General features: G+C 38.2%; 1 protein-coding gene across 1 annotated transcript in view; it reads right to left on the bottom strand.

The window, feature by feature from the left end:
* The window catches only part of ZBTB37 (zinc finger and BTB domain containing 37), a 73,440-nt gene extending 49,159 nt beyond the window's left edge, over nt 1-24,281 (bottom strand). Inside the window, exons 1-3 of the mRNA XM_081322957.1 lie at nt 23,337-24,281; nt 20,585-20,684; nt 18,045-18,595 (exon numbers count right to left, since the gene is read on the bottom strand). Of these exons, the coding sequence (XP_081179083.1) occupies nt 18,107-18,595; nt 20,585-20,684; nt 23,337-24,259 (1,512 nt within the window). The 5' untranslated portion in view covers nt 24,260-24,281 and the 3' untranslated portion in view covers nt 18,045-18,106. The remainder of the gene's footprint in view (nt 1-18,044; nt 18,596-20,584; nt 20,685-23,336) is intronic.
* Nucleotides 24,282-25,815: the final 1,534 nt, after the last annotated feature.

The following is a 25,815-nucleotide window of genomic DNA, read 5'->3' on the forward strand; positions in this document are numbered from 1 at the left end:
ATATGGTTGACCCTCTAAATCAGACATGTCAAACAGAAGGCCCGGGGGCCAGATCCGGCCCGCGAAGTGGTTTCATGTGGCCCGCGAAGCCATCCTGGAAACAGTGAGGGAACGGCCCCCACTGCCTTGGCCCTGGCCCAGAGACCCTCCTTCTGCCAGAGACCCTCAGATCTGTCCCACTCCTGCCCAGGCCCCCATAGGCACCCTTGATGCGAACAATGTAGAGCTGGCCACGCCCACCCAGTAGGCCATACACACTTTAGCCACGCCCACCCAGTAGGCCATGCCCACCCAGGCCACACCCACCCGGCTCCCTGAGGGCAACCGCAATGCTGATGCAGCCCTCAATGAAATTGAGTTTGACACCCCTGCTCTAAATGAAGTCTTTGACTTAGTGACCATTTGAAGTTACAACAGCACTTAAAAAGTGACTTATGACTGGTTTTCACACATAAGACTGTTGCAGCATCCCCAGGGTCATGTGATCAAAATTAGGGTGCTTGGCAACTGGCATGTATTTATGACAGTTGCAAGGTCCCAGGGTCATGTGATCACCAGATTTAATCTTCCCAGCCGGCTTCCAGCAAGCAAAGTCAAGGAGGGAAGCCAGATTTGTTTAACGACTGCATGATTCACTTAACAACACACAATGATTTGCTTAAGAACTGTGGCAAAAAAGACTTAAGATGGGGCAAAACTCAACTGCCTTGCTTAGCAACAAAAATTGGGGGCTGAATTGTGGTTGTGAGTTGAGGCTACTTGTACAATTAATATTTCCTACCCCATTCTGAGGGCTGAATCACGAAAGATATACAGGTAGTTCTCAACTTACAACAGTTCATTTAATGACCGTTTGAAGTTACAATGGCACTGAAAAAGTGACTTATGACCATTTTGTACACTTATGACCATTGCAGCATCCCCAGGATCATGTGATTAAAACTTTGGACACTTGGCAACTGACTGATACAGTATCTATGATGGTTGTGGTGTCCCTGGGGACGTGTGATCTCATGCAGCCTTCTGACAAGCAAAGTCATTTGGGAAACCAGATTCATTTAACAACTATTTAACTTCACAACTGTAGTGATTCACTTAACTGTGACAAGAAATGTCGTAAAATGGAGCAAAGCTCACTTAACCACAGAAACTTTGGGCTCAGTTGTGGTCGTAAGTCAAGGACTACCTGTATATGCTACTTATAATCTTGTTGTAAAATGTTTTGTAATTAATATGCCCACTTATTTTCAGTGTAGAGCTGTAGTCTTAAAGAGAAGAAACTAATTCTTATGATTCCAAAGAATGGTTGTGTTGTACAAATTCTGGTTTGTTCCATGGCTGGGTAAATGAGCACAGGACACCTGCTTGAAGTGAGGTAGAGATTCTTCGACAACAAATCAAAACATGTACAATTCAGCAGAAGAAGGTAGCCTGCAAAGTTAGAACGTTGAGAGTGATAGTACTTATGGTAATAATAGACTTTGATGTGAAGTCTGTTAGATATGTCAATTGAAGTGTTCCTGCCTTGAGGACTTCTAAAGGAGGGTAATTTCTTGCCCCATGGAATGTGTTGATCTTAAGATATGTAAATCTCCCAATTTTATGTGAGGCCCAGCATCAAAAATTTCCCTTATCTTGAAGGGTTTCCATTTCCTAGAGAGACATGCTTAATCAATTGCAGCCCAAGTGTCCAATGCGGGGGTAAAAAGATTAAGCAGTTTCTTTGTATCTTTATTTTGAGGTTACCAATAGATTAGAAGAGGTTGGGGTTGATGTATGACCTCCCCTGGGGTTGGGGGGGTGGTGGTTTTGTCCTAGGGGCTTTTGTCTTCCAACAGAATGGAAGAACCTCATACATGGATAGGCAACCCAGAAATCTGGGTTGCTAACTGCATGGACTGTGATAAATGTAGTGATAACTTCCTGAGCACTCTCCCAGTCAGCTGATTAGAGAACTGCCAGAAGTGCGCTAATATGCTAGAAGACTTCCCAGGAGACAGTATTTACTATCCCCACTACAGAGGGAAACAGGATGAAGCTGTTTGCAACACAGATTTCTATGGATATGCAGTGCTCTTCTCGCACCCTTTTGGGGTTGGGGGTGGGGTTGAGGAGATCACATAAATAAATGTGAAGTGAACGGCAAAAAAATTCCCATTTTGTTCAATGCCTTTTGCTTCTTTCTAAGTGATACAGCTTTGGAGTAGTACTATAACTATAGAAAGCTATGGCACTGCCAAGGAAAAGGATGGAAGCTGCTACCACAGGGGTCCTTTATCATTCATCATATTCCATAAGAAACCGAACAGCTTCTCTGACAATCAAGACATCTACAACTTCTGACAAAGGCAGACATCACTCTGCAGTTATTTGGGGTTAATCTTCCTATTCTGATAGTCAACCATCAGAAAAAAAGATTATTCTAAGTGACATACGATTGCATTTTATTTATTTTTTATTTAATCCCATTTATATCCCGTCCTTCTCCGAAGACTCAGGGCGGCTTACAATCTAAGCACAAATCAATGTGCTTAGCAATAGCCTTCATTCTATGTATATGCCTGCTTATTAGGCCTTTCACCTCCCCCAAGCGGCATTTTTACAAAGTCAGCTTATTGCCCCCAACAATCTGGGTCCTCATTTTACCTACCTCGGAAGGATGGAAGGCTGAGTCAACCTTGAGCCTGGTGGGATGCGAACCTGCACTAATTGCAGACAGCTGGTGTTACTTAAGTAGGCATTAGCCCACTGCTCCACCAAGGCTCTTACTCGTACCTCATACTCGTAAGGATGAGCATGTAGCTCATCCTTACGAGTATGAGGCATTACCATCTTCTGACTATAAAACGAGGATAGAAACAGGCCAGAAGGTTTACTGCCTGGGAAAAAGAACAGTAGGGAACTTCTATGAATGAAAAATAAATCTTTGGCAGAATGTTCAAGGTGTATTTTCTGTGTTAAATGCAGCATGTAAAACTGCAGGCAAATAAAAATACTCCACTTTTGAGTATTAAATCATTTATTTCTCAAACCACTCACATGCATAACATTTCTTTTATACAGTGTTAAAAGAGGAAAAATGCATTTGTTTTAAAATACAAACAGAAGTTCAAGTATACACTTATAGACTTTTTCAGAATTCTAGCCAAGTTACTAACTTCTCATTCACATTTTAAAGCTGTATGATAAGAGCTTTTTTGTTGCTAAACTGCTTTAAAAGAAGTTTTATGCAAGCCTTTATCTTCGCTATTATATTTCATCTTCTTCTACCTACATCAAAAGGAACACCTACAAAATCATTAACCTCTAGCTTCCCTTTTATTCTCCCTCTATGTGCTTAAGGATCAGCGGGACAATAAAAGGGTGCACGGGCCTGGAAAATGAGGATTAAAAATAAATTGGGCAGTTCTGCTACCAATCATTTGCAAACAGCTGGATCACTTTTCAGCCTGCTGCAAAATAATACATTGTTCTCGGTAATTCAAAGCAATGAAAAGCAACCCAAAAGAATATACAAAAAGTCTCAATATTTCAACAGAAAAGGAAATATTATCCATCTATTTCAGGTTCACAGAATGTATTCTTAAATTCTTACAAATCTCATTAAAACCAGGAAAATTACCTAGTACTGTAGCTGTGCAATCAGACCATTCCACTTTTGTTTTCCATTTGATGCGGCCAAAAGATAGAATATCTCTACAACGCAGGTGGTCAGGTTAGCAGGGCAACTGAACTTATACTACCCAATACAGGCCCAGCTTTCCATCTGCCACCACGACAGCCCCATTCTCCCACCCCAAAACAGTACAAGGTGAACTTATTTGAGGCAGAGATATTTACAAGAAAATTTAAAACTGACATTGTTTCAATACAATTTGATCTCATGAAATTTCAGCCCACTTTATTGCTGCAGTTCTGTATATCTGACAAACCTTAGTAGCGTCAGTTGCATCTTCTTGTGGCTCTGTAGCTTTCTAAAAACTTGATTTGATGCAGAAACACAGCCCATTTCAATAGGCAAAAGCTATCCTATTTCACAAGCAACCTTGCATGCCAACTTTCCAAATATTATATATCTGAATTAAAACGTGGGATGCAAACATAGCATTTTGTTTTCATAGTCTTGAGGAGTGCAGAAGTGCCAGTAAAGAAAAGTGAGCATATATAATACTCTCACCTCCTGGGATGCAGAAAGTACTAGAGCCATCCAAAGTGTTAAAAAATGTTTCTTCAACATGCACACTTATGCAAATTAAACACCTCTCTTGAAAGCTGTTCCCACTTGTCTGCCTATGCAAAAATATGCACAAGCAACACTTGGTTGGGACTCCCAGTGAAGTGGTTCTGCATGCTCACAAACACAGAGAGCTTGGACAGCTTTACAAGAGATGCAGCTGCTCAAACATCCAAGGAGAAGCGTCTTCGTCTCGTTTGTGCTAGTCTGGGCTGCCAAAAACTTCCTCTAATCACTCTGCACCATGGTAATCAGTACTATCTATTTTCTACCTAAGACAACTCTCCTGTATATAATAGCTAACAATATCCATAGAATTTAAAGTGCTTGTGGGGAAAAGAAGGGAAAAGAAGAAGTTAAAATAACATACTTAAAGTGCCATACTACATATAAAAGCTGGCTTGCAGGAAATAATAGCAAAAAAAAGTGTAATAATTAAATGGATTCTTGAAATAATGCAGACAATGCCTTATGTCACACAAGTCAAGTGTACAATGCTTTCTTTCCCTTTGTATATGCACGAGCTAATCTGCCAGCAGGCTCCCCAAAGACCTTGGGAGTCAGTTTCACAGTGAGAGCAGCGATTGCAAGTTTCACCCACATAGCATCTGGCCTTGCTCGCTGAGCACGTTTCTTATGCCTCGCCGCAGTGATTTTTCCTCAAAATGTTCAGATTAATTACTTAGTTTACAGTCTGAAGCCTCATAAGATCACCCTCATCCTGGAAACCCTGGCCCAAATACCCTCGGGCATGGGAAGAAGAATTGGTATTTGTCAAGAGCCACAAGAGAGGGGGAGGCAAAAAAAATTCATTCTCAAATGTTGCAAAACATGCCTTCTCCACAAAGCACTGACAATCTCTCCATGGTGCATTTTATACTGTATATAAAACTCATAAAATGCCAAGATATTTGTAGATACTTAATTCAACATATAGAGATTTTCAATCAAGCTATTAAAAAAAGCATTGTTCTTGGAAATCTATATTAGGTATGCACGGTCAAGAGCTATAAACAATAATGTAGTTATATATAAACCAAGTGGTAAAATAAATAGCACCAGAGAAAGAGGCACAGAAATCTATGCTGAAATTGCACAGCATTCTCTTCCTGAGCAGACTACAGTTCCAATACCCAGTGGCTGCAAGAGGAACAACACTAATTTCAACGTTCTTTCAAGTTACGTTTCCTGAGGGTAGTAGATGTTATTCAAAATAGGCCACTGACACACAATCCAGTACTGCCACTGCTCCCCAGTTATTCATAGTTAAAGAGATCAATTTCATCTTCCTCTATAACAGTCTCTCCCATGTGTCATTGCTATTAAAAGGTGACTCCATGTATATTTCATTATTATGGATTATGGGACAAAAATAACTACAAGTCACTGATCTGATGGGAACAGAATGAGTTATAAATCATTCGTACACACACACACGCATACACACACACACACAAAATGTATCAGTTTTCAACATAAAGAAAATAACTTTTTCATGATCCCCATATAGTATAAGTAGTCATAAGTAGTCCTTATTTATCTATTTCTTTGGGGCTTCTATAGGAGAACTTTCCACGCAGCTACCCTGTGCTTCTCTATTTACTTTGAAGACCTTCCCATTGTTTTATCTCGATTGTCATTTGTGATTATTATTGATTTAGCAAACAGAATGCCATCTCTAAAATTTAGTTCTATTAACATAAAAAATGATTCTTTGTTTCTATTATCTCTCAGAAAACACCATCACTACGTGCTGTAGTTTGTTCTAGTACATGTAGGTTTGAATCATCATTCTTGAGATACATAACTGATATTTTTCTAATAACAAAGTAAAAACACACGGTGGCCTTTGAGTCTATTTCCCGACAAGCATATCTCTATAATTCCCTTGGCATCATTATAGAAGTAGTTATAATTCCCTTGGCATCATTATAGAAGTAGTTTGTCACTACCTTCTTCCCAGTCTGTTCCACAGCTTTAGGAATCTCCCATCCAAGCACTAACTGGATTTCTTTCAAAACTGATTCTGCTTGGCTTTTTCAATATCTGCTAAGTGACTAAGTTCTGCCACAGGCTGAGAGGAGGCTGATAATAAAAAGAATTGCATTTGATGTTTTTCAATAAAGAAATAACATTGTTGCCAGTAAATCCATTCACAAGCTCAGTCAGAGAAAAGGAATGCAATTTCTGCCATGTTTAATTTGATGGGAGGAAGCCAGCAGGAGCAAAATAATCCTCAGCCTAATTTCCTAGCACAATAAGGTAACATATACTCTCTCTTTCCTATTTAAACAGATCTGCCATATTATTTTGACTACAATCACACAATTCCATTCAAGTACAGCATGAGAAAAGGAACTCTGTAGAGCTTGCTCATCAATTAAAGCAGGGGTGTCAAAACTGCCGGCCCACGGGCCAGTTGCATCGCACAGAGGCCGCGCCCACCCCAGCTCTGGCAATGCAAAAAAAGTCACGATACGTCGTGACACGTCACTTGATGTGGTGAGTTTTGACACCCGTGAATTAAAGCATCTGTTTTCCTAGCCTCAATTTCAGGTACTTCATTAATCTAAAAGGCTGGGGGCTTCCAACAAACATGATGATTCACATTACGTTTCCCCACTTTTCTCTACTAGAATGTTAATGGAATGAATAAGGGCAAGGCAGCTATTTTACATTATAGCTAATGTGGATCATTCAACTGATGCACAAGTACAAGAAGCATAACTTCGTATTTTAAAGACGCTTAAAACGATGGTTTTCAATTTTTCCCCCCCTCAAGGATCCCTTTTGAAGCCAACTTGCTTGCCACAGATATTGGAGTTTTCCTCATGAAAATTACAGAACAGAAATCCAGATTGGGAGCACAACAGGAGAAACGTTCCTTCCCACAACCTGGATTCAGACTATACTTCTCCATAGCCTCCACAATCTTTTGCCTTTATAGAATTTGGCAACTAATGAAAACATGATTAATGTCTGTTTGAGAGAAAATCTGTAAGTGCATACAAAAAATGTATGAAAGAATATGCATTGCCAACTGTATTTCAATACGAGAAAAGCCTCCCTCCATCGATGACACAGCAAAGGGAACAAAAGCTACACCTGTATTCAGCATGCCTTTGTCGTCTTGACAAGTTTGCTTTTGCTTTCGATGAATGCGAATATAAGAATGCATGGAGATCAGGTAAAGGTAAAGGTTCCCCCGCACATGCATGCTAGTCGTTTCCAACTCTAGGGGCCGGTGCTCATCTCTGTTTCAAAGCCAAAGAGCAAGCACTTGTCCAAGGATGTCTCCGTGGTCATGTGGCCGGCATGACTAGACGCCAAAGGCGCATGGAACGCTGTTACCTTCCCACCGTAGTGGTTCCTATTTTTCTACTTGCATTTTTACGTGCTTTCAAACTGCTAGGTTGGCAGAAGCTGGGACGAGTAACAGGCGCTCACTCTGTTACGCGACACTCGGGATTCGACCCGCCAAACTGCCGATCTTCTGATCGACAAGCTCAGCGTCCTAACCACTGAGCCACCACATCCCTTTTGGAGATCAGGTACTGATGTTCAAATGCCCAGAGTAACTGGGAACATAAAAACCAATCCTATGCTAAGTCAGTTGGTCCACCTTGTCTAGTAAAGCAACTCTCCATGCTCTTCAGTACAGGTCATTTAGTAAGTTTTTCTACTGGAGACTGACTGCAAGCAAAGCATTTATGAAATATGAACTTGACCTCTCAAGATACAAGACTCTTACAGGAAAAGTAGGCATAACTGTGACAAAATGAACCAGTTCCCTTCTGCATTAAAAAAAAGTTGCAGCATCTACGGAAGGGAAAGAATTTTCAGTGTGCTTTTAATATTCCTGAAGCAATTGTATGTTTATTTTTAAAAATAAAATTGAATAGTTTTTCAACAAGAAAAGTATCCACGTTTCAGCTCAAAAGATCTTATTTCATATATCTGTTTTCTGCAAAAGAGAAAATCACTTTATTGTCAGAAATTTATTTTTCACAGTGAAAAAAATGGAGTATTGCAAATTCACCAATACACATGCTGTTGTATCAGACCCAGTGTTCAGTTTCCAAATTATACAGCATCTTCTACCTTAAACTATTAAACTGTGGAATCAAGGGCAGATTACGTAAGGAAGCAAAAACTGAAGAAGAATGTTTTATAAAAAGTAACACTGCAATTTTAAATGCCCATCATTCAAATTTCTCAGCTTTTCATCAACAGTTAGAAAACAGTAAATTTCTGCCCCAGCAATCATTTGGCAGCATTAATTACATTAATTCTGGGGAACAGACAAGGTCACTAAAGGCTCTGTAATCAGCACCAATTCTCTCACTTAAAACAACCATTCACAGCAATAATTTATTAGCAGTCAGACCAAAAACTCTTAGATTACATCTGCCTCTGTTTTCTGCAAAAAGCTTATACCTACCAAACAAATGGTGTTAGCACTTCAGTTATTGAATTAAAGCTTCTTTATGCGGTAAGTGAAGGATTACAGCTTCTGTTTCCTTTAAATGGAAACATTTAGCATGGTCCGATCAGCATAAATGCAGGAACGATGGATCTAAAAATTCACTGCAGCTTTCTAAACAGCACAGTTAGATGTATGCCTACATGAATATATTGGTGCAAAAAGTTCAAACAAGAATGGATGCCTCTCGCCGGGGTATGCAGCAAACATAGCTTATATCACTGAAATAGAAGATTCAGTTAAAATGAGAAATAGATGGAGAAAACCCAAGTAGATTAAATATGCATTAAGCAACTCATTTTATCCAAGGAACAGGTTTTTTTTCATATGCAGCTGGAACATTTCTGCTAATGTTGAAACAGTTCGATGAGTGCTGCATTCAGTATTTTTTGTGCCAATTTCAGTAAGGATCTATTTGCAGCGGTAGAAGCAAAAAGAAGCAATTTCTTTTAATTCTGCTATTGTTCAGAACAGAACTGAGTGACTCTCACTGAAAGAACCCATAACTATTTACCGGTACTTTCTCAGCCTCTTTACAAAGGAGGGCTGGGGAGATTAAGGTATATAGAAGACCTCTATTACACTGCTCTTAGAAACAGGGCTTAACTAAACATAATATGGTAAGTTAAATAAATAAATATAAATAAATAAACAAAAGAAGGTGTTACTTGCTAAATGGAATCTCAGTTCTATCTTGTTGGTATAATACAAAAAGGATATATATATATACAGAATCAGGATTTGGGAAGCTGTGCAAGAATTGGCTATGAAGAAGTCCTTTTTGTAGAGACAGCTGACCCAGTCTTGAAGAAGAAAACTCATTAATGTTTAAGAAAAAAATTAAACACAATTTTTGCAACTGGAGGCAGTATTTGTGAGAAAAAAACCCCTAATCTTAGACATCAATGGCAACATTTTAAAACCGTATACAAAACCTTTAATACAAATTATATAGAAGTAGTATTAAAACATCTGAGCCTGTTTTTAAATAGCAGTACTGATATGACTTGTCAATTTCTGGACATTTGTCAATAAATACGTTACCAGACTTATTTGACAGAGAACAGAGGAAGATCAAGGTCTGATTCCGGAATCACTCTGACTGGCTTTAGATTTTATGGCATTTGATGAGCAGTGGTGTCAAAAGGGGAACATATAAATAAAAAAAAGCTGTATATTGAGAATAATTCCATAGGCTTTTGGGTCACATTCACTTGCAAATCTGAGTTTGCTTTTTTTTTCAGCAGAACCCCAAATTTATTCCAGTCTACCGTGTTTCCCCAAAAGTAAGGCCTACCCTGAAAAAAAGCCCTAGCTTGATTTGGGGGGATAGGCCTAATATAAACCCTACCCCAAAAATAAGCTCGAGTTTTGGAGCGAGGTAGACACCTAAAAATCAAGCGAGGGGGGTGGAGCTGCCCCACGCACCCGCTTACCTTGCAGCCAAGCTTCTCCTCGCAGGCCCACTTCTTCTGCAGTGTCTTCTGCAGCCAGGCCTGCATTTCTCAGTCACAGGTCTGAGAGAACCAAGCTGCAGAGGCCTTCCAGAAAGGCCTGACTGCCAAAAGCAGGCCGGAATGCGGCTGCTCTTTTGGCCGCAGAAGAAGTAGACCGGCTGGGGGGGGGGCTGTCAGTGCCAGAAGTGAGTAAGACATCCCTTGAAAATAAGACCTGGCGCCTCTTTTGGAGGCCAAAAAAAAAAAAAGGCCTGGTCTTATTTTCAGGGAAACACGGTAGTTCGTACAGTAAGGCAAAAGGTATTTTCAAACTCTGCTAGTGGTTTAAGCCATAGAAAAGTAATCTAGGCCACAAAAGCTGGAGGTCTAGTAGTAGTTTTCATTCTCAGAACAAAACATCCAAACAAATGGAAAAAAAAAGTCATGAACAATTAAGGAAATCAATGCCACGTGAGGCAAGAATGGGGAACATGTCAGATCAAGACATATAGCAAGCCCTGTATTCCTGGAGCAAAAAGACATCAGATATTATGGGCCTCTACAGATTTTATAAAGAAAAGCACCTGCAGAAGAGATAAAAATATAAACCCTGTGCTGAAGAAATGGCTTCACAGGAGAGAAGGAGAAAGTGGAAGGCACTGGTTAAAAGTTTTAATCTGAGATTTACAAATGGGGAATTTGTAAAGGACCAACAAATGTTCAGAAATAAATCTGTAAATGCAGTATACCAGGATGGCCTATTTTTTTTAAAAAAACAACACTGATCAAACCTGGCAGGCAAAATAGGGCAGGCTTTGCTTTCTCCTTTATCTTGCTCCAGGACAAGCAGGGGCAAGTTCTGACAGCACACCCAAGTTCCCTGCACATGTAATGTCCACCTCCTCTAGCTCTTCGCTACCAAAATGAATCACTGGTTTGATCATGAGAATCGTCTTAGTGCTTTATGCTGGAATGTATCTTGCTTGACAAAATTAAATGAAAATTTGAACTTTAAGCAAAGTAAAGTTTTAATTAAACTGTCACTTAATTCAGGGATTTATTTATTTATTTATTTTGGTATTACTTCTCACAGCCCCAGATGCTTTCTAACAGGTTTTGTAAAGATGACAGAGGTAGTCCTTGATTTACGACAGCAATTGGGATCGGAATTTCTGTCACTAAGCCACAAGGTCATAAAATACAACCACATCCATTAGTGACAATAATCGCTTGCACTTCTAGTTGCCATTGTAAATCAAATCTCACAGTCCTTAGGGAAGGAAACTTCCTGCTGGCTTCCTAAGATCAAGTCCGTGGTGAAACTGACAGGACATGGCTCTCCAGCAAGTCAGCAGATAAATGAGTGGCTGCTGCCGGATGGGGGAGGGCGTGAGGGCAGTGAGGCTTGGTGACAGAGTGCAAGGGTGCACGGGGGATGTGAAATGTGGTGAGGTTCAGTGAAGGTATGAAAGAATTGGGGACAGTGTGCATGTGACTAGCGTGGCGCAAGCACAGAGGGGCTGTGGAAGGGTGCATGGTTGGGCAGTGATTGGCGATCATCCCTGCCAGCTTTCCCGTTGACTTTCTGGGGAAACCAGCAGGGAAGGTAGCAAACGGTGATCATGTGATCGTGGAGCACCGCAACCAGTCATAAGTGCGAACCAGCTGCCAAGTGTCCAGATCAGGATCATGTGACCGGGGAGGGTATTGGAATGGCAGGAAATCTGAGGACTGGTCATAACCATCATTCAATCAATGACATTTTAACTTTGAATGGTCATTTCATTAAATGTATGAGACTACCTGTATATGGAAAACATGACTTAAATGGCAACTAATGGCGTAAGTAAATAGATTTTCCATAAGGATATGCCTACAGAATATAAAATGACACATAATCTTAGAATATTGAGCCTATTTTTGTTCCCTGGTTGTGACATTCTCCAATCTGTTTTATGTAGTAACTTTTCCTATAATTGAGATACAGAATTCCATATCACAATATGCAGAGACAAACATGAACAGACTTATTTAAAAGGATTAAGCAAATTAAATGGAATGTATCTGCCAATACAGAACCGATTTGCCAACACATCTCAATGAAACATGACCTTGCACATACAGAGGCAGCCCCACCTACAAATCAGAAGTGCTAAAAAGGACATCCCCAAAACATCAGTCTGCTATTGCAAGAAACAACATGCTGAATTCTCAAAATCTTTTGCCTGATCCAACAAGTGTCAAAGTTATATACTTGATCTTCAATACTCAATTTGCAATTCCAAAATTGGCTTCCAGAAACATATATTACACCTGTCCACCTCCAACTAAGCATCTTTAGCCATCTTTGGTGAACTTGCCCATTGGAAAGGAAACAGAAGCATCAGATTTTACTCATTCAAAATATTTATATCAGATAAAATATACCCTTCAAAATTCTGGAGCACAGAACTCACAATCAGAATGGTAGAGATAATTTATTATCTACTAAGAAATTTTTAAAAATGCTATATTTAATTTTAACTCCTCCTCTCAAAGACCAATGTTTTGCAAACAACTGACAAATAATCTAACTTTTAAAAGAGCTAATAATGTTACAAACATTCTTAGAAAATAGATTTACCTAATCTGCCTATAACCTATCGGCAAAACTATGCAAGATCTCATCCTTTCAACCAAAACAGAATCCTTTAGGTCTAATCCTGGGTCTCTTCCAACAGACAATAACTATAGTTCAATATATAGCATCTGATCGTTTAATAGTCCAGGACTATAAAACTCCCAAAAACAATTTATGAGATTCATTCAAAAAATGTGGCATAAGCAGCAATTTCCAATAAGATTAGAATTTAATTCATTTGCATTTGGATATTTTTGCTAGTATGTAAAATTCTGGTATATTTACAGATCTTATACAGTATTAATAAGTAGATGAATCTTTTACTAAAAAGAGTTTACTTATAATAATAAAAAAACTGATACCTTTATATCATGAAATAATGGAGCCATATTTAAATTCTGAGCAGCTGATTGGTTCTCTTGTTGATTGGTCGTTTGAATGGTCTGGTTTCTTACATATTCATATGCTTCATCAATATAATCAGCTGCTCAGAATTTAAATATAGCTCCAAACAAACAACCAATCATACGACCAACTGACCACACTGGCACACAAAACATTTATAAGCTAAGGAGACTGGAATAAGAAAATCCTGCTAATGATGTTACCTAGTTTGGTAACGAAACGTTCAGAAACTATATTGAAACAAGCTTGGAGAGCACACAATTGCCAAAATCTTTATGTTTTTTCCAATTATAATCATATTTCCAAAGTCCACTTTTCAGGCTCATTGTATTATATTTTTTAAAAACTGTGCCATTAAACAGCAAAAGAGGATTTTCTACAGCAATTCTGTGTCAAATCAAGGGGAAGGGTTTTTTTTAAACAAAATGAAAGAACAAGTAAAGCTTATCAAATATACAACTCAGTTCAATTTAGAAGAACCAGACATTAGAAATTGAATACATCAGAAGTAAAACTCATAAAATCTTAAGATTCTTAGCAAGAAATGTTTTCAAATTCAGAGATTAGGCTCTCTTCTGACAAAAAAACTGTATTTTTTTAAAAAAATACAGCTTACTGATCACCAACCTTTTCAGACACCGAAGACATGACAAAGTTGCATCCTGAGTTCATGTGGATCTCTAAATATAAGTTGGAGTCTCACAAATATTTGGAAAAAGCATCTCTCATTCTCAAGCAAAAAAGCAATACAATTGTTTAGATCCTTTTTCCTTTTTTTGTTCTACGTTTGTTTATACTAGCTATTTTAAAGCAAATCAGGCAATTCAGACATGCAGTGCAATGATGTGTGTAAGAATTATATTAATTTTACTCTATTGCTTTTGGTAAGATTAATGCATAGCAGCAGACGCAGGAAGATAATGGCAAATTTCACATTGAGGATTCATTTTGCAAGTGCAGGGCAATGAAATTATCCTTTCCTCCTAATGCTCTGTCATTCTTTGAAAGAAAAGAGGTAAATCTAAGTCCAACCTACCAAGTCTCATTAAAAATGAGATAAATTACTCACTACAATTTTTTTGAAGTTAGACATTAGGTAATGAGGTATAATATTAAAGAGTTTTTACTTCCCTTTTGAGTCACATTATGAATCAATTTAGCACATGTGAAAATGTCCAGATGCACTGAATAAAAAAAATAGGTTACCAACACATCTACGCTATAGAATCTAGAGAATAATGGATGGCAATATAACCAATGCCTAATGTCTCCAACAATAACTTCAAGAACCTCATTACCAGACTTGCCTTTAAGGTTAAAGCACTGAATACAAAAATTCCAGCACAAGTAAATGTTTTACTGCAGAACAAAAAAAGGAAGCATCACCACAGGTTTGCTTCAGTTCTGTCTAATACAAACACTTTTATCTGCCACTTTCGTTCAAACACTACTAGCATTTATTAAAATGAATACTTTCCATTTTGCTACACAAAGCATAATAGCCTGAAACAAGTTTAAGTATTGAAACACGCCTTGCGAATTTATGCGCCATCAGCTCATAACTTATTTGTATAAATAGCACGTTGTTTAGAATAACTTAAGAAAAGGAACAATCAAGGTAGAATGTGGGGGGGAAAGTAAGATCTCAAGACAGAATCAAACAGTGCAACAGGTTTTTTTCAGCTCCAGCCGCATCAACACCATGGGTTTCCACATAAATGGTCAAATGAAGTTAGATTTTTTGCTAAGTGGTCCACTGCCCATTCTAACAATTATATTCTGCCACCTGGCAGGGACAGAACAGTTGTCAACAGATACAATGCCTTAATATTTGGCATGATTTGGATTATACAAATCATAACAACCTGCATGTTTTCCTGCAAGGCTTCTAACTCTTTAAAGAGTGTCAGGCTCTTCAAGAACAGAAGAAAATCCACCCTTCTATCTAGCTTTCCCAGTAATACATGTTTACAAGGATTTCTTGTTTACACTAGAAATGTACTGTCTGAATAAACCCACAAAGCTCAGGGTATTTTGGCAGCTCTTACATTTTATCAAGCCGCAGATCAAGGTCATTTTCTGCATGTACGCACACTTGTACCTTCACATAGACACACAAACAAAATATTGAATCCTGGTCTCATTTGACACCATGACTGCATCCAGAGGTAATATTACCTGAACATAAACCCAAAGTTAACTGTAATTATAGCCTGCTGAAATAAATCACCTTCACAAAATGTGATTTGACTTTGTCTGCTTCAATGAATCACACCTAAGGTTCATTCACATTTGTCTGGGTCCAGCTTTCAAAATAAACTGCGTTGCTTATAAAAGGAAATAAGTGTTTCCCAACTCCTCCAGGCATATTGAAAGAAGAGACTGGGTAGATTGGTGGCACAAGCCTCTTACAGGCTTTTTCTCATAAATGTAGCCTTCCGTATGAATAAGCTGATTGGACAACTAAAGCTATAAACCCAGTTCAAAAGAAGAATGGGCAAGAATATTGGCTCATTTGCACGCAAGTAAAAATGACATCTTTCAATGGCTGCAAGTAAAAGCGCATTTCACAAGCTTTATTTTTCTTTTAAAATGAAGCCTGGGCTAAGAGGCAAGAAATGCCCAATGATTCTGGCCAGGCTAAATAAAGAGGAGTCTACCAGCAAGCAGGTAATAACCGATGACACAATTCTGGATTACTTGGTCCCTCCTCTGTTCACAGTATCAGTTCAAAAAGAACTTACAGCTCTGTAAATGCCACATTCAACAATCCATTATAACTCTTTGCCCCCTTAATATGTATGGATTTTTGCTGCATTCTGCTTTGGAGGAAACTCTTATATAGAAATACTACACTGTCATCAATTCAGCAAAGAAATATTCCCATTATAATTATATATTTATATATATTTATATATATATATATATACATATATATATATCTCATACGTGTAGATAAATAAATGTATGCCTTACAAGCGTGGTAACATTTTTAAAATTCTATTCTTAAATGCTTAAAAATTTTGTTATAAACTAACTAGAAATATTTTCCAATTCTCTTTTAATGTAAATTGTCTCTTTTTGGTAGATTTGAAAGTTATGATTAAAGCAGCATATAGATAAGATATATTCCCATCTATTATTCCTCCCTACTTCATTCAAAAGAAAAGTGTGTGTGTGTGTGTGGGGGGGTGTTTGGGAGAATCAGAATTAACCTTTTCAATGAGTTTTGAATCGTTATCTCTGTGATCACACAGAAAAATCACTGCTTGCTTTATCATGAATTGGGGGAAATGGAACAAATTCCTCGGTTAACATAAAAAAAGAAATGCGCACATAGGGAGGAAAGGGGAAAGCATCAAACAATTTTCATTCTTCCTGCGAGCATAATTAAGAGTTTCATTCTTAGAAGCAAGAAATGTGTGGAGTAAGAAGGCAAGACTGGCGAAATATTAATATTATACAAACCTAAGCACGTTTACCAAGAAGCCGTTTCTTTACCATAAAATCGTACAATAATTCCTCTCTCCATTCATTTCACGACTCCACCACATCTCAAGCTTTCTCCTATAACTTTTGCTTCAGCCATTTTAGTTCCATGTAATCTATAATATTAGCATTATGCCAACTCTTCTCCTTTGTTCTACAGTATTGCTACTAAAATACCAACACAGAACTTAATTTGCAAATTTAAGACACTTATTTGAAATATTTGCTGTCCTGCACATGTATCCTTTCAGTTATAAACAGAATATTAAGAAACACAAGATGCATATTTCCTGGATTTGGCAGAGAGAAAAAAGAGAGAGATCGAGATATCCCTACTTTATATGTGAAATATTATAGAGGTGTAAAGGAAAAGTTGTCATTGCTTACAGGAAATGGGAGCTTTTACCCTACTGAATTGTAGGAGTCTTTTTTTTTTGCATGTTTTTCATATAAAAATACCAAACAGGGAAACAAAGACAAACCAGGATTTCTTCTCCCACTGAGATCCATCTATTTTGATATACAAATATTGCTGTTTCATTAGATCAAGTTCAGGGGAGGCAAAGGATGACCTTTGGAGAGAAAAAAAGCCACTGTTTTAAAAATTCATCATAACTAGAAATCTACTTTTCAGTTTTTTGCAGCACACATAGAATAAGCAAGAATCGTGACGTGTTCTGCACTACCGATATTTCACAACTGAAAATATCATTCAAACATGGCAGACCCTCATAGTTACTGCCTTCTTCTTCAGTAGCTTAATTATTTAAATATTGTGTCATCTTTAAAATACTGCTCAAAAAATTGCTAGCCTTATAACAAACAGGCAAGGCCACACATGTTGAAATGGTAAGCCCCCTCCCCCCTAATAAAAGCCCTTAGGTAATGGGTCAATTTTTTTTAAAAAAAAGATACATCAAAACAAAATAAGATAAAACACACTCAGCCGTTCTTCTCAAAAAAGAATTACCTGGGAAATAAGAGTGGGGCACAAAACAACAAAAACCAATGCCTGACCCCATGTATCTTGTGGAGGTATAATGATTTTGATAAATACAGACGCTGATGCTCTGCATACACATAGCTCGAACTCTGCAGCCCATAGGACCACAGGATCTGTTGCTAAGAAATAAGAAAAATCTATTTCTCCTTGCTCGCTACTGAAAAAAAGAAAAAGCCCACCCCCTCCGAAGTTGTTAATCCCTGAATCAGAGGTTAGTTAACCCAGTTTTTGTTTTCTCCTTTCCAAAGAGATGGGAGAAAAATAAGGGAAACCATAAGCACTTTGTTACAGCACTGTCTCTTTTTTGTTTTGGCAACCTCTCAGGAGTGTCTCCGTCCAGTGGCAACATTGCACAACCAACTACAGGAGCTCACCGTCCTCCCAGTGGGTTTTGCTTATCCTACAGAAGATCCCCTGATCCACTGGGCTTCTGGCCTCAATCTGGCCCAGTAGTCGATACGGATCCCTGTGCCGTTTCCCCAGCCAGACCAGCTTCTTCCTGAAGAGGAGACCCTTCCTCGGCTTGCCCTCTGGAGGTGACGGTGGTCTCTGGAGAGATGCTGTGCGATCCCTCCAGAGGCATACAGCCAGGGTGATTCTTACGAAAGTGCTGGTTGAGGATAGCCTGGAAGGGGAAGCTCTTCCCACAGACGTGGCAGTGAAAAGGCTTGTTGCCTGTATGTTTCCGGATATGATACTCCAGCTGATCCTTGCGGGTGTACTTTTTGCCACACATCCGGCAAACAAAAGGGGTGATGCCCATATGAAGCCGCATGTGGCGGTCCAGACTACCCTTCTGGTTGAAGGATTTGGCACAGTAGATGCAAGTCAGGCGTGGGTTGTAACGAAACCACCGCTCAGATACTTCCTGTTCACGGAGGTATTCCACATAGCCACTGACTCCAACAATAGCTGACTCCTCCACCTAGAACAGAAACATTATGAGGAAAAATAAAAGTTGGCTAAATATTATGGTGGACATTAACAAGAAGGCTTAGACATCTTTACGGCTGATGAGCAACATCCAGATTTAGAAGCGTTATTTCTCAAGAGTATTAAAGACTAAGACACAACAACAAAGAGCGTTAGGTTTATGCCTTGCCTGAAACTTCCTGGAATCATATGGTGATCACTGCAAAAAAACAAGATATTTTTTTAAAAAAAATCAAATAAAAAATATCTGGTATATGTATTTTTAAACTACATGTAGAGTAATAAAAATTAAAACTTTCCATGGTACATTAATATTCATACCAATTAATGGTTTGATTGGCATGAATGTGAATGTACCATGCAAAGTTTTAATTTTTAATACTCTACATGTAGTTTAAATAAGGACGCGGTGGCTCAGTGGGTTAGGACGCTGAGCTTGTCGATCAGAAGGTCGGCAGTTTGGCGGGTCAAATCCCGAGTGCCATGTAACAGAGTGAGCACCTGTTACTCGTCCCAGCTTCTGCCAACCTAGCAGTTCGAAAGCACGTAAAAATGCAAGTAGAAAAATAGGGACCACTCCGGTGGGAAGGTAACAGTGTTCCGTGCGCCTTTGGCGTCCAGTCATGCCAGCCACATGACCACGGATACGTCCTCGGACAAGCGCTGGCTCTTCGGCTTTGAAACGGAGATGAGCACCGGCCCCTAGAGTCGGAAACGACTAGCACGCATGTGCGGGGGAACCTTTACCTTTACCTATGTAGTTTAAAAATACATATACTGGATTTTTTTAAAAAAAATTAATCAAGCTTTATGTGGGATTGTCCTTGAAGTCTTCCACTTAAGCAAATTAAACAACCCCAGCAATTTTTTTTTAGCACAGAGGGGAAAGTACTCTGAAGTCTGTAAGAGCCTTGCATATTCATCTGCTGGACAAAATTAAAAATGTTTAGTTTGATACACAACAATGAGGGACAGCCATGTTTCACTAAACTGTCCTGGGCTCATCATCCAAATCCATAAGATGAAATAAAAACATTTTGCGTATCCAAATGCAGAGGGTTTTCTTATGACCCTGGGATGACTAAGGTTACACTTCTAAAATGCAATACCTATGTTATAGTTTTGCTTTTAACATACTTCTGTGTGCATCCTGAGCAGACAGGGTTAGGAAACAAGATAAAATTCTGAAACATAAAGAGGGTTTATGGCTTTCAGATACATTAGCAGAATTCTGCTTGTTAGTTCACTGATTAATAGTGTTTAGATACATATAAAAAGCACATTTCTTCACATTCCTTCCTATTTTCTGAAGTACTCATACTCTTATTATAATTAATAATAGAGCATTTCTCTCTTCCATTCTGGGCCAGTCTTTCCAATTCTGCCTTACTCTACACTCTCAACACACAATATCCATTTTCAAATTATTCACTGATATTTTTACAGTCTTACAAATATACAGACACCTTCTCTCTTTTCTCACTTTCATTTGCTTATCCTGCCATCTACTCCAATTTTTTTGTTGTAATAACTCCAATAAAATCTTCTTCCTGCTTATGCCATTGCCTGATTCAGGAAATTGAATTACCAACCTTCTTGTCTAATTCACCACTAGCCCACCACATAACACAGTAGCAGAGTGTGTCCGTGCATGCTTGTGTGTTTGTGTGGATTACGCACACATTGCAGTGAACTACAGGTCAGTAGATAGTAACTTTTGACTTCCCAATCTAGGACTGATAAATGACTGACTAAAGTCACTCAACTAGGCTTCCATATGTAAGGAAAGACCAGAACCTGGGTCTTGCCATTCTTAGCACAGCACCTTAATACTTGTTCTCTCTCTCTCTCAGTCTCACACACATACACACACAACCCAATAACACATAAAGACACCAACGGTGAAGTGCCTCTCTACAGCTACTCTTATGAAACATCAGCATCATGATTATCATCACAGAGCTCACCATGAGTCACCTACCTGGGAACTGGGCTGCTTGGGTTCCTCCATCCGCCATGGAGATTCACTTTTTGACCTGTACCGATCATTTACAGTAACCACACTACCTGAAGGGCTAAATCTGCAGATGGAAAATGAGATTAAGAGCTATTTGTGTAATATACAAATGCTCTGAAAAAATAAGAAAAAATGGAGATTCTGCTCCATCACTAACTGATAATAGGGAGAACGGCTTGGATAAAATATAAAGCAAACAGAAATAAATTAAGAAAACCCTAAAGCTATAAATGGTAGCTTTAAGATTTATGAAGCAATTTAATTTCTCAAGTCAGGAAATAAATTAATATAAGAAAAGATGGCTTTGCCTGAAACAAATTTGTCAAAATGGAAACATGAAATTTATTATTTGTACACTGCCTGCATATGAAGTACTAAGTTTTTTTTAGTTTTTAGAGTTTTTACAGACTACTAAGTCTGCACTCTTAACTTCCAAAAGCAGTTGCATAAAATGTTAAACAAAAAATTAGCATATCAAAACGTAATAAAAGCAGGGCACACAGTATCTGACACATAAGCCACAGATACCCCCTTATATACAAGACCAGGCATGGGTACTTCTTTAATATTACCTATTAGAGTTAAGAAAGAAGATTCTCCAAACAAAACAGCCTAATTCAGATTAAACTATCCTTAATCACTAAGGTGACTATAAAATGTTTTAATAAATCAAGATTAGTTTTCCAAATCATGGTTTGTAGTAACTATTGGTTGGAATTTAATAAATAAATAAATATAATATCTGAACTGGCAAGTAAGTTATAGCCATTTCTCCAGAGGCTTAGGTATGGTTATGCTAAAAAAAATAAATACAACAAACCTGCTCAAACAAAACAAAAGCAGAAAAATCCACTGATTTTTCAGGAATCAATTGAAAGAAAAGGTTACAATTTAGACAGACCAAGCTAGAGACTGCAAATTTTCCTCATGATGATTTGCAAGCATGCAATTTTCTGTTTTTAAATAGAGAAAAATTCTGACTATCTTTCCAAAGTATCTTGCATTTTTTTGTCTATTAGTAAATTTTCAGTTTTTTATGTGTGTGTGTGTGTGTGTGTGTGTGTGTGTGTGTGTGTGTGTGTTAGATGTTTGTTAAGCATTCAGGATACACTTGCTTGGTCCCAGACATGGGACAAATCTTATTTCCTGTTTCAGCCTAGCCCAAGGCCATCTACAGGCAGTAGCCACAGCAGTGGCCGCTCATATTTGTGTAAAATTTTTTTTGGAGCTAAAACTCAAATACTTTGGCCACCTAATGAGAAGGAAGGACTCACTGGAGAAGAGCCTAATGCTGGGAAAGATTGAGGGCAAGAGAAGAAAGGGACGACAGAGAATGAGGTGGCTGGATGGAGTCACTGAAGCAGTAGGCATGAGCTTAAATGGACTCCAGAAGATGGTAGAGGACAGGAAGGCCTGGAGGAACGTTGTCCATAGGGTCGCGATGGGATGGACACAACTAACAACAAATATATATATATATATATATATATATATATATATATATATATATATATATATATAAGGGACGCGGTGGCTCAGTAGGTTAGGACGCTGAGCTTGTCGATCGGAAGGTCGGCAGTTTGGCGGGTCGAATCCCGAGTGCTGCGTAGCAGAGTGAGCGCCTGTTACTCGTCCCAGCTTCTGCCAACCTAGCAGTTCGAAAGCACGTAAAAATGCAAGTAGGAAAATAGGGACCACTGCGGTGGGAAGGTAACAGCGTTCCGTGCGCCTTTGGCGTCTAGTCATGCCGGCCACATGACCACGGAGACGTCCTCGGACAAGCGCTGGCTCTTCGGCTTTGAAACGGAGATGAGCACCGGCCCCTAGAGTCGGAAACGACTAGCATGCATGTGCGGGGGAACCTTTACCTTTACCTATATATATATATATATATATATATATATATATATATATATATGTATATATATGTGATATATATATGTGATATATATATGTGATATATATATGTGATATATATATATATATATATATATATATATATATGTATATATGTGATACATATATATATGTGATACATATATATATATCAGATTTATTCTGAGTAAATTAAAATTAGTATTTTAAGTTCCAGAGTGCAGACTACACATTTCTTAGAATTAAATTGAAAACAAAACTTAGTTTTAGACCAATACAGCAAAGTAATAAATAATTCTTGGTGGTAGAAAGCCAGAAAAGAAGCCAGTGTGTTGGTATTGGGACTAGCAGTTAGAAGTCTTAAGTCCGGCCTTAATCACAGAGGTTCACTGGGTGATTTTAGATCAGTCACCCTCCCCCACTCCGCCAGGACTGTTGTGAGAAAAATAGAGAGGCAGCAATGCCATGTATGGTGTCTTGAGTTCTTGAATGAAAGGTGGAATAGAAATCAATGTTAAATAATAATAAAGCTAGAAATATACTAACCTGCTTTTATAAGATGTTATAAGGCGTATTATAGAAAACATCCTGAAAAATCATGAACTCTATGATACTCTTAATTGGCTCTTTGTCCAGTTCACCATTTCTTCACTTTCTGAAGTTACTCTGCAGATTGCCTCCAATCAACTTATTTAATGTGTTTTGTTCCACTTTGATGTTTTTAGATTACGAGCTTTACACTGCAAGAATAGTGCCTGCAATATTCTAACATTTTTACAGCACTTTTGACATGGCATGAGGTGTATTATTCTTAAAAAGCACTAATAACGTTCAGTCTTACCTGTCTGTTTCAGTGCTGGTTGGCCTGGCTACTTTTGTTCCTGATGAGCCCAAACTGTAATTTTCCTGTCCCACTGATCCATGGCCTGTCGTGTCAATCACCATAGCAGTGACTTCCTCAGCACTGCTCCCATCTTCTCCAGATGGCTGATTCTCTGTCCCCAGCCACTCCTCCAGGTTTTCTGTCTTGATTCGCACTGCTCCAAGGACTTTAACATCATCATCACCCTGCCCACCATTGTCTGCCACTCCAGTTTCTACATACCATTGACCTGCCCTATTAATCCTCAGTATGGGTTCCCGGCTCTCCACATCTGAGCTCTGTTCAATTATTTGAGGACTTGTAGACTCCTCAGGAGGACTAAGTTCCCGAATGTCCAGAATTGTGCTAACCTGGCCCATACGACTTCCTTTTGGAGTGCTATGATGAGGACTCAGCGATCGATTTAGAGACGGGGAAGCTCGATGAGATTCTGGAGGCCTTTCTTGATGCTTCATTCTTGTTTGGCTCAATTCCATTTCCACTTCAGCCACATTAATTTTGAAATGAATTCCCTCCAGGATTTGTGTACATTTATCTATAATATGTTGCATTTGTAGAAAACTAGCTGCTGTCAGGTAACTTATTATATCGGCAAGCTGGAGGCATATTCTCCCGGTGTAGCAAAAAGAAAGGAGCTGCTCAAACACGGTGGGATTCTTGATAACAGAGATGGAGACTGTGCTCATTTCATTGAGTGACATATGATCTCGAAAATAAGGCGAGCTAGCAGCCAGCACTACCTTGTGTGCCCTAAAAGCTTGGCCTTGCACATTAACCACAATGTCACACAGCCGGCCCTGCATGCGAAGCTGGTTAAGATGGCTCAAAACAGAATTGCTGAAATCAGGAATCTCCAACTGAATGTTCCCACTTTTCTCCATGACGGCTCCAGTTGCAGGTGGAGCAACCCTAACAATGGAAAAATATACCGCTGAATTAGAAAGAGCTTCTCCGTTTCTATATGTTTTGTAATGCATGACATTTTAAATTTTTTTCCCCTATGATCCAATTTGTTTGTGATTTGTGTGAATATAACACATAAAATGCTATTTCTTTGTTAAAGAGCCATATAGAAAAAACACAGAAAGTTGGCGATTGAGTAGTAAATGCTTTTTTCTCAACTGATTCTCTTAACAATATTGCCATTGCTCAACATTCTAAGGGTAATTATGCTAGCTGACTAACAAACAATGTTACCGATAAAGGTAATGTTGCATTATAAGATAATGTTACTTTTTTCATGAATTACACTGGGATTTTCATCTAGTCTTTCAGTAATTGATGGGAAGATAATAATAAATGTTTTAATAAGCCTTCTGAAGGGCAGAGCAATAAAATTATGCAAATCCTCTGGCCTAACTTACAGTATGCTTAACGAAAACAAGTACAATGTATATACATTCTTTCCAACACTTTATACATAGGATTTGACTTCTGCCATCCCCCTTGATAATCAAAAGGTCAAAATAAGATGGAAATTCCATTAAAGGTTTTAGGGCAAATGTAAACAATTTGGTTTATAATGTTGATAAAGGGGCCTCTCCAACTTATGCAATGCTCTGAGGCATCTAAGCAAGGATTCAAGCTTCGATATAGCAAATTCCTAATTTTCTTTACCATTATGTCATTGTGGCCAATAATGGTAACATACCTTTCACCCACTAATACACACAGAATTGATATTAATAAATAGACATTCATTGAAAATAAAACTATATTTATTTCATATTGAAGAACAATAAAAATTTCCCTTGCAGTAAACGCTGTATTCAGCTTATATATTACTTAAGGTGATAGTTAACATAAGTATGGTATACTGTATATGTCCATGTGCTCAATATGTTTTTCAAAGTTACATAGTAACATCACCCATAAAAACTGTATCTTCCATATGCAAATAGATTCTTTAGTTTCCAACCAGGTAATGATATTCCTGGTAGTTATAATAATTCAGAAAAATATTCAGAAGACATCAGAATGGGTTTCTTTAAGAATATTGCAAGGATGTAATGGATATGAAAACATGTTATGCTTACAAAACATTATGAATGTAGCAACAAGTGATGTACAAGAATAAGTCTTACAAATTAAGAGTTTAGGTAAGAACGCTTATTTGCCAACTTCAAAACAAAAAGCATCAATTCATCTATATCTATATAATATTTTTATTATATTTTATAATATTTTTCAGACAGAAAGTTTCCTTAGATTCACTCTTATTTAACTAATGTATGCAGACTGCCCTTCCAAAAATTTCTTCTGCAATGAACAAACACAATTGGAATTCTACTTTCATCCATGACAAGAGGGGTTTTGGTATGCTCAATGCATGAAAAAAGGGGTAGAAAACATCAGATACTACATTACCTTTTCTATTAACAATGAGCAATTATTAGCAATTAATAATTATTTCAATTATTAAGAACAAATATGATTT

The sequence above is a fragment of the Vipera berus genome (genome assembly GCF_964194415.1).
Source record: "Vipera berus genome assembly, chromosome: 3".
Lineage (NCBI taxonomy): Eukaryota > Metazoa > Chordata > Lepidosauria > Squamata > Viperidae > Vipera > Vipera berus.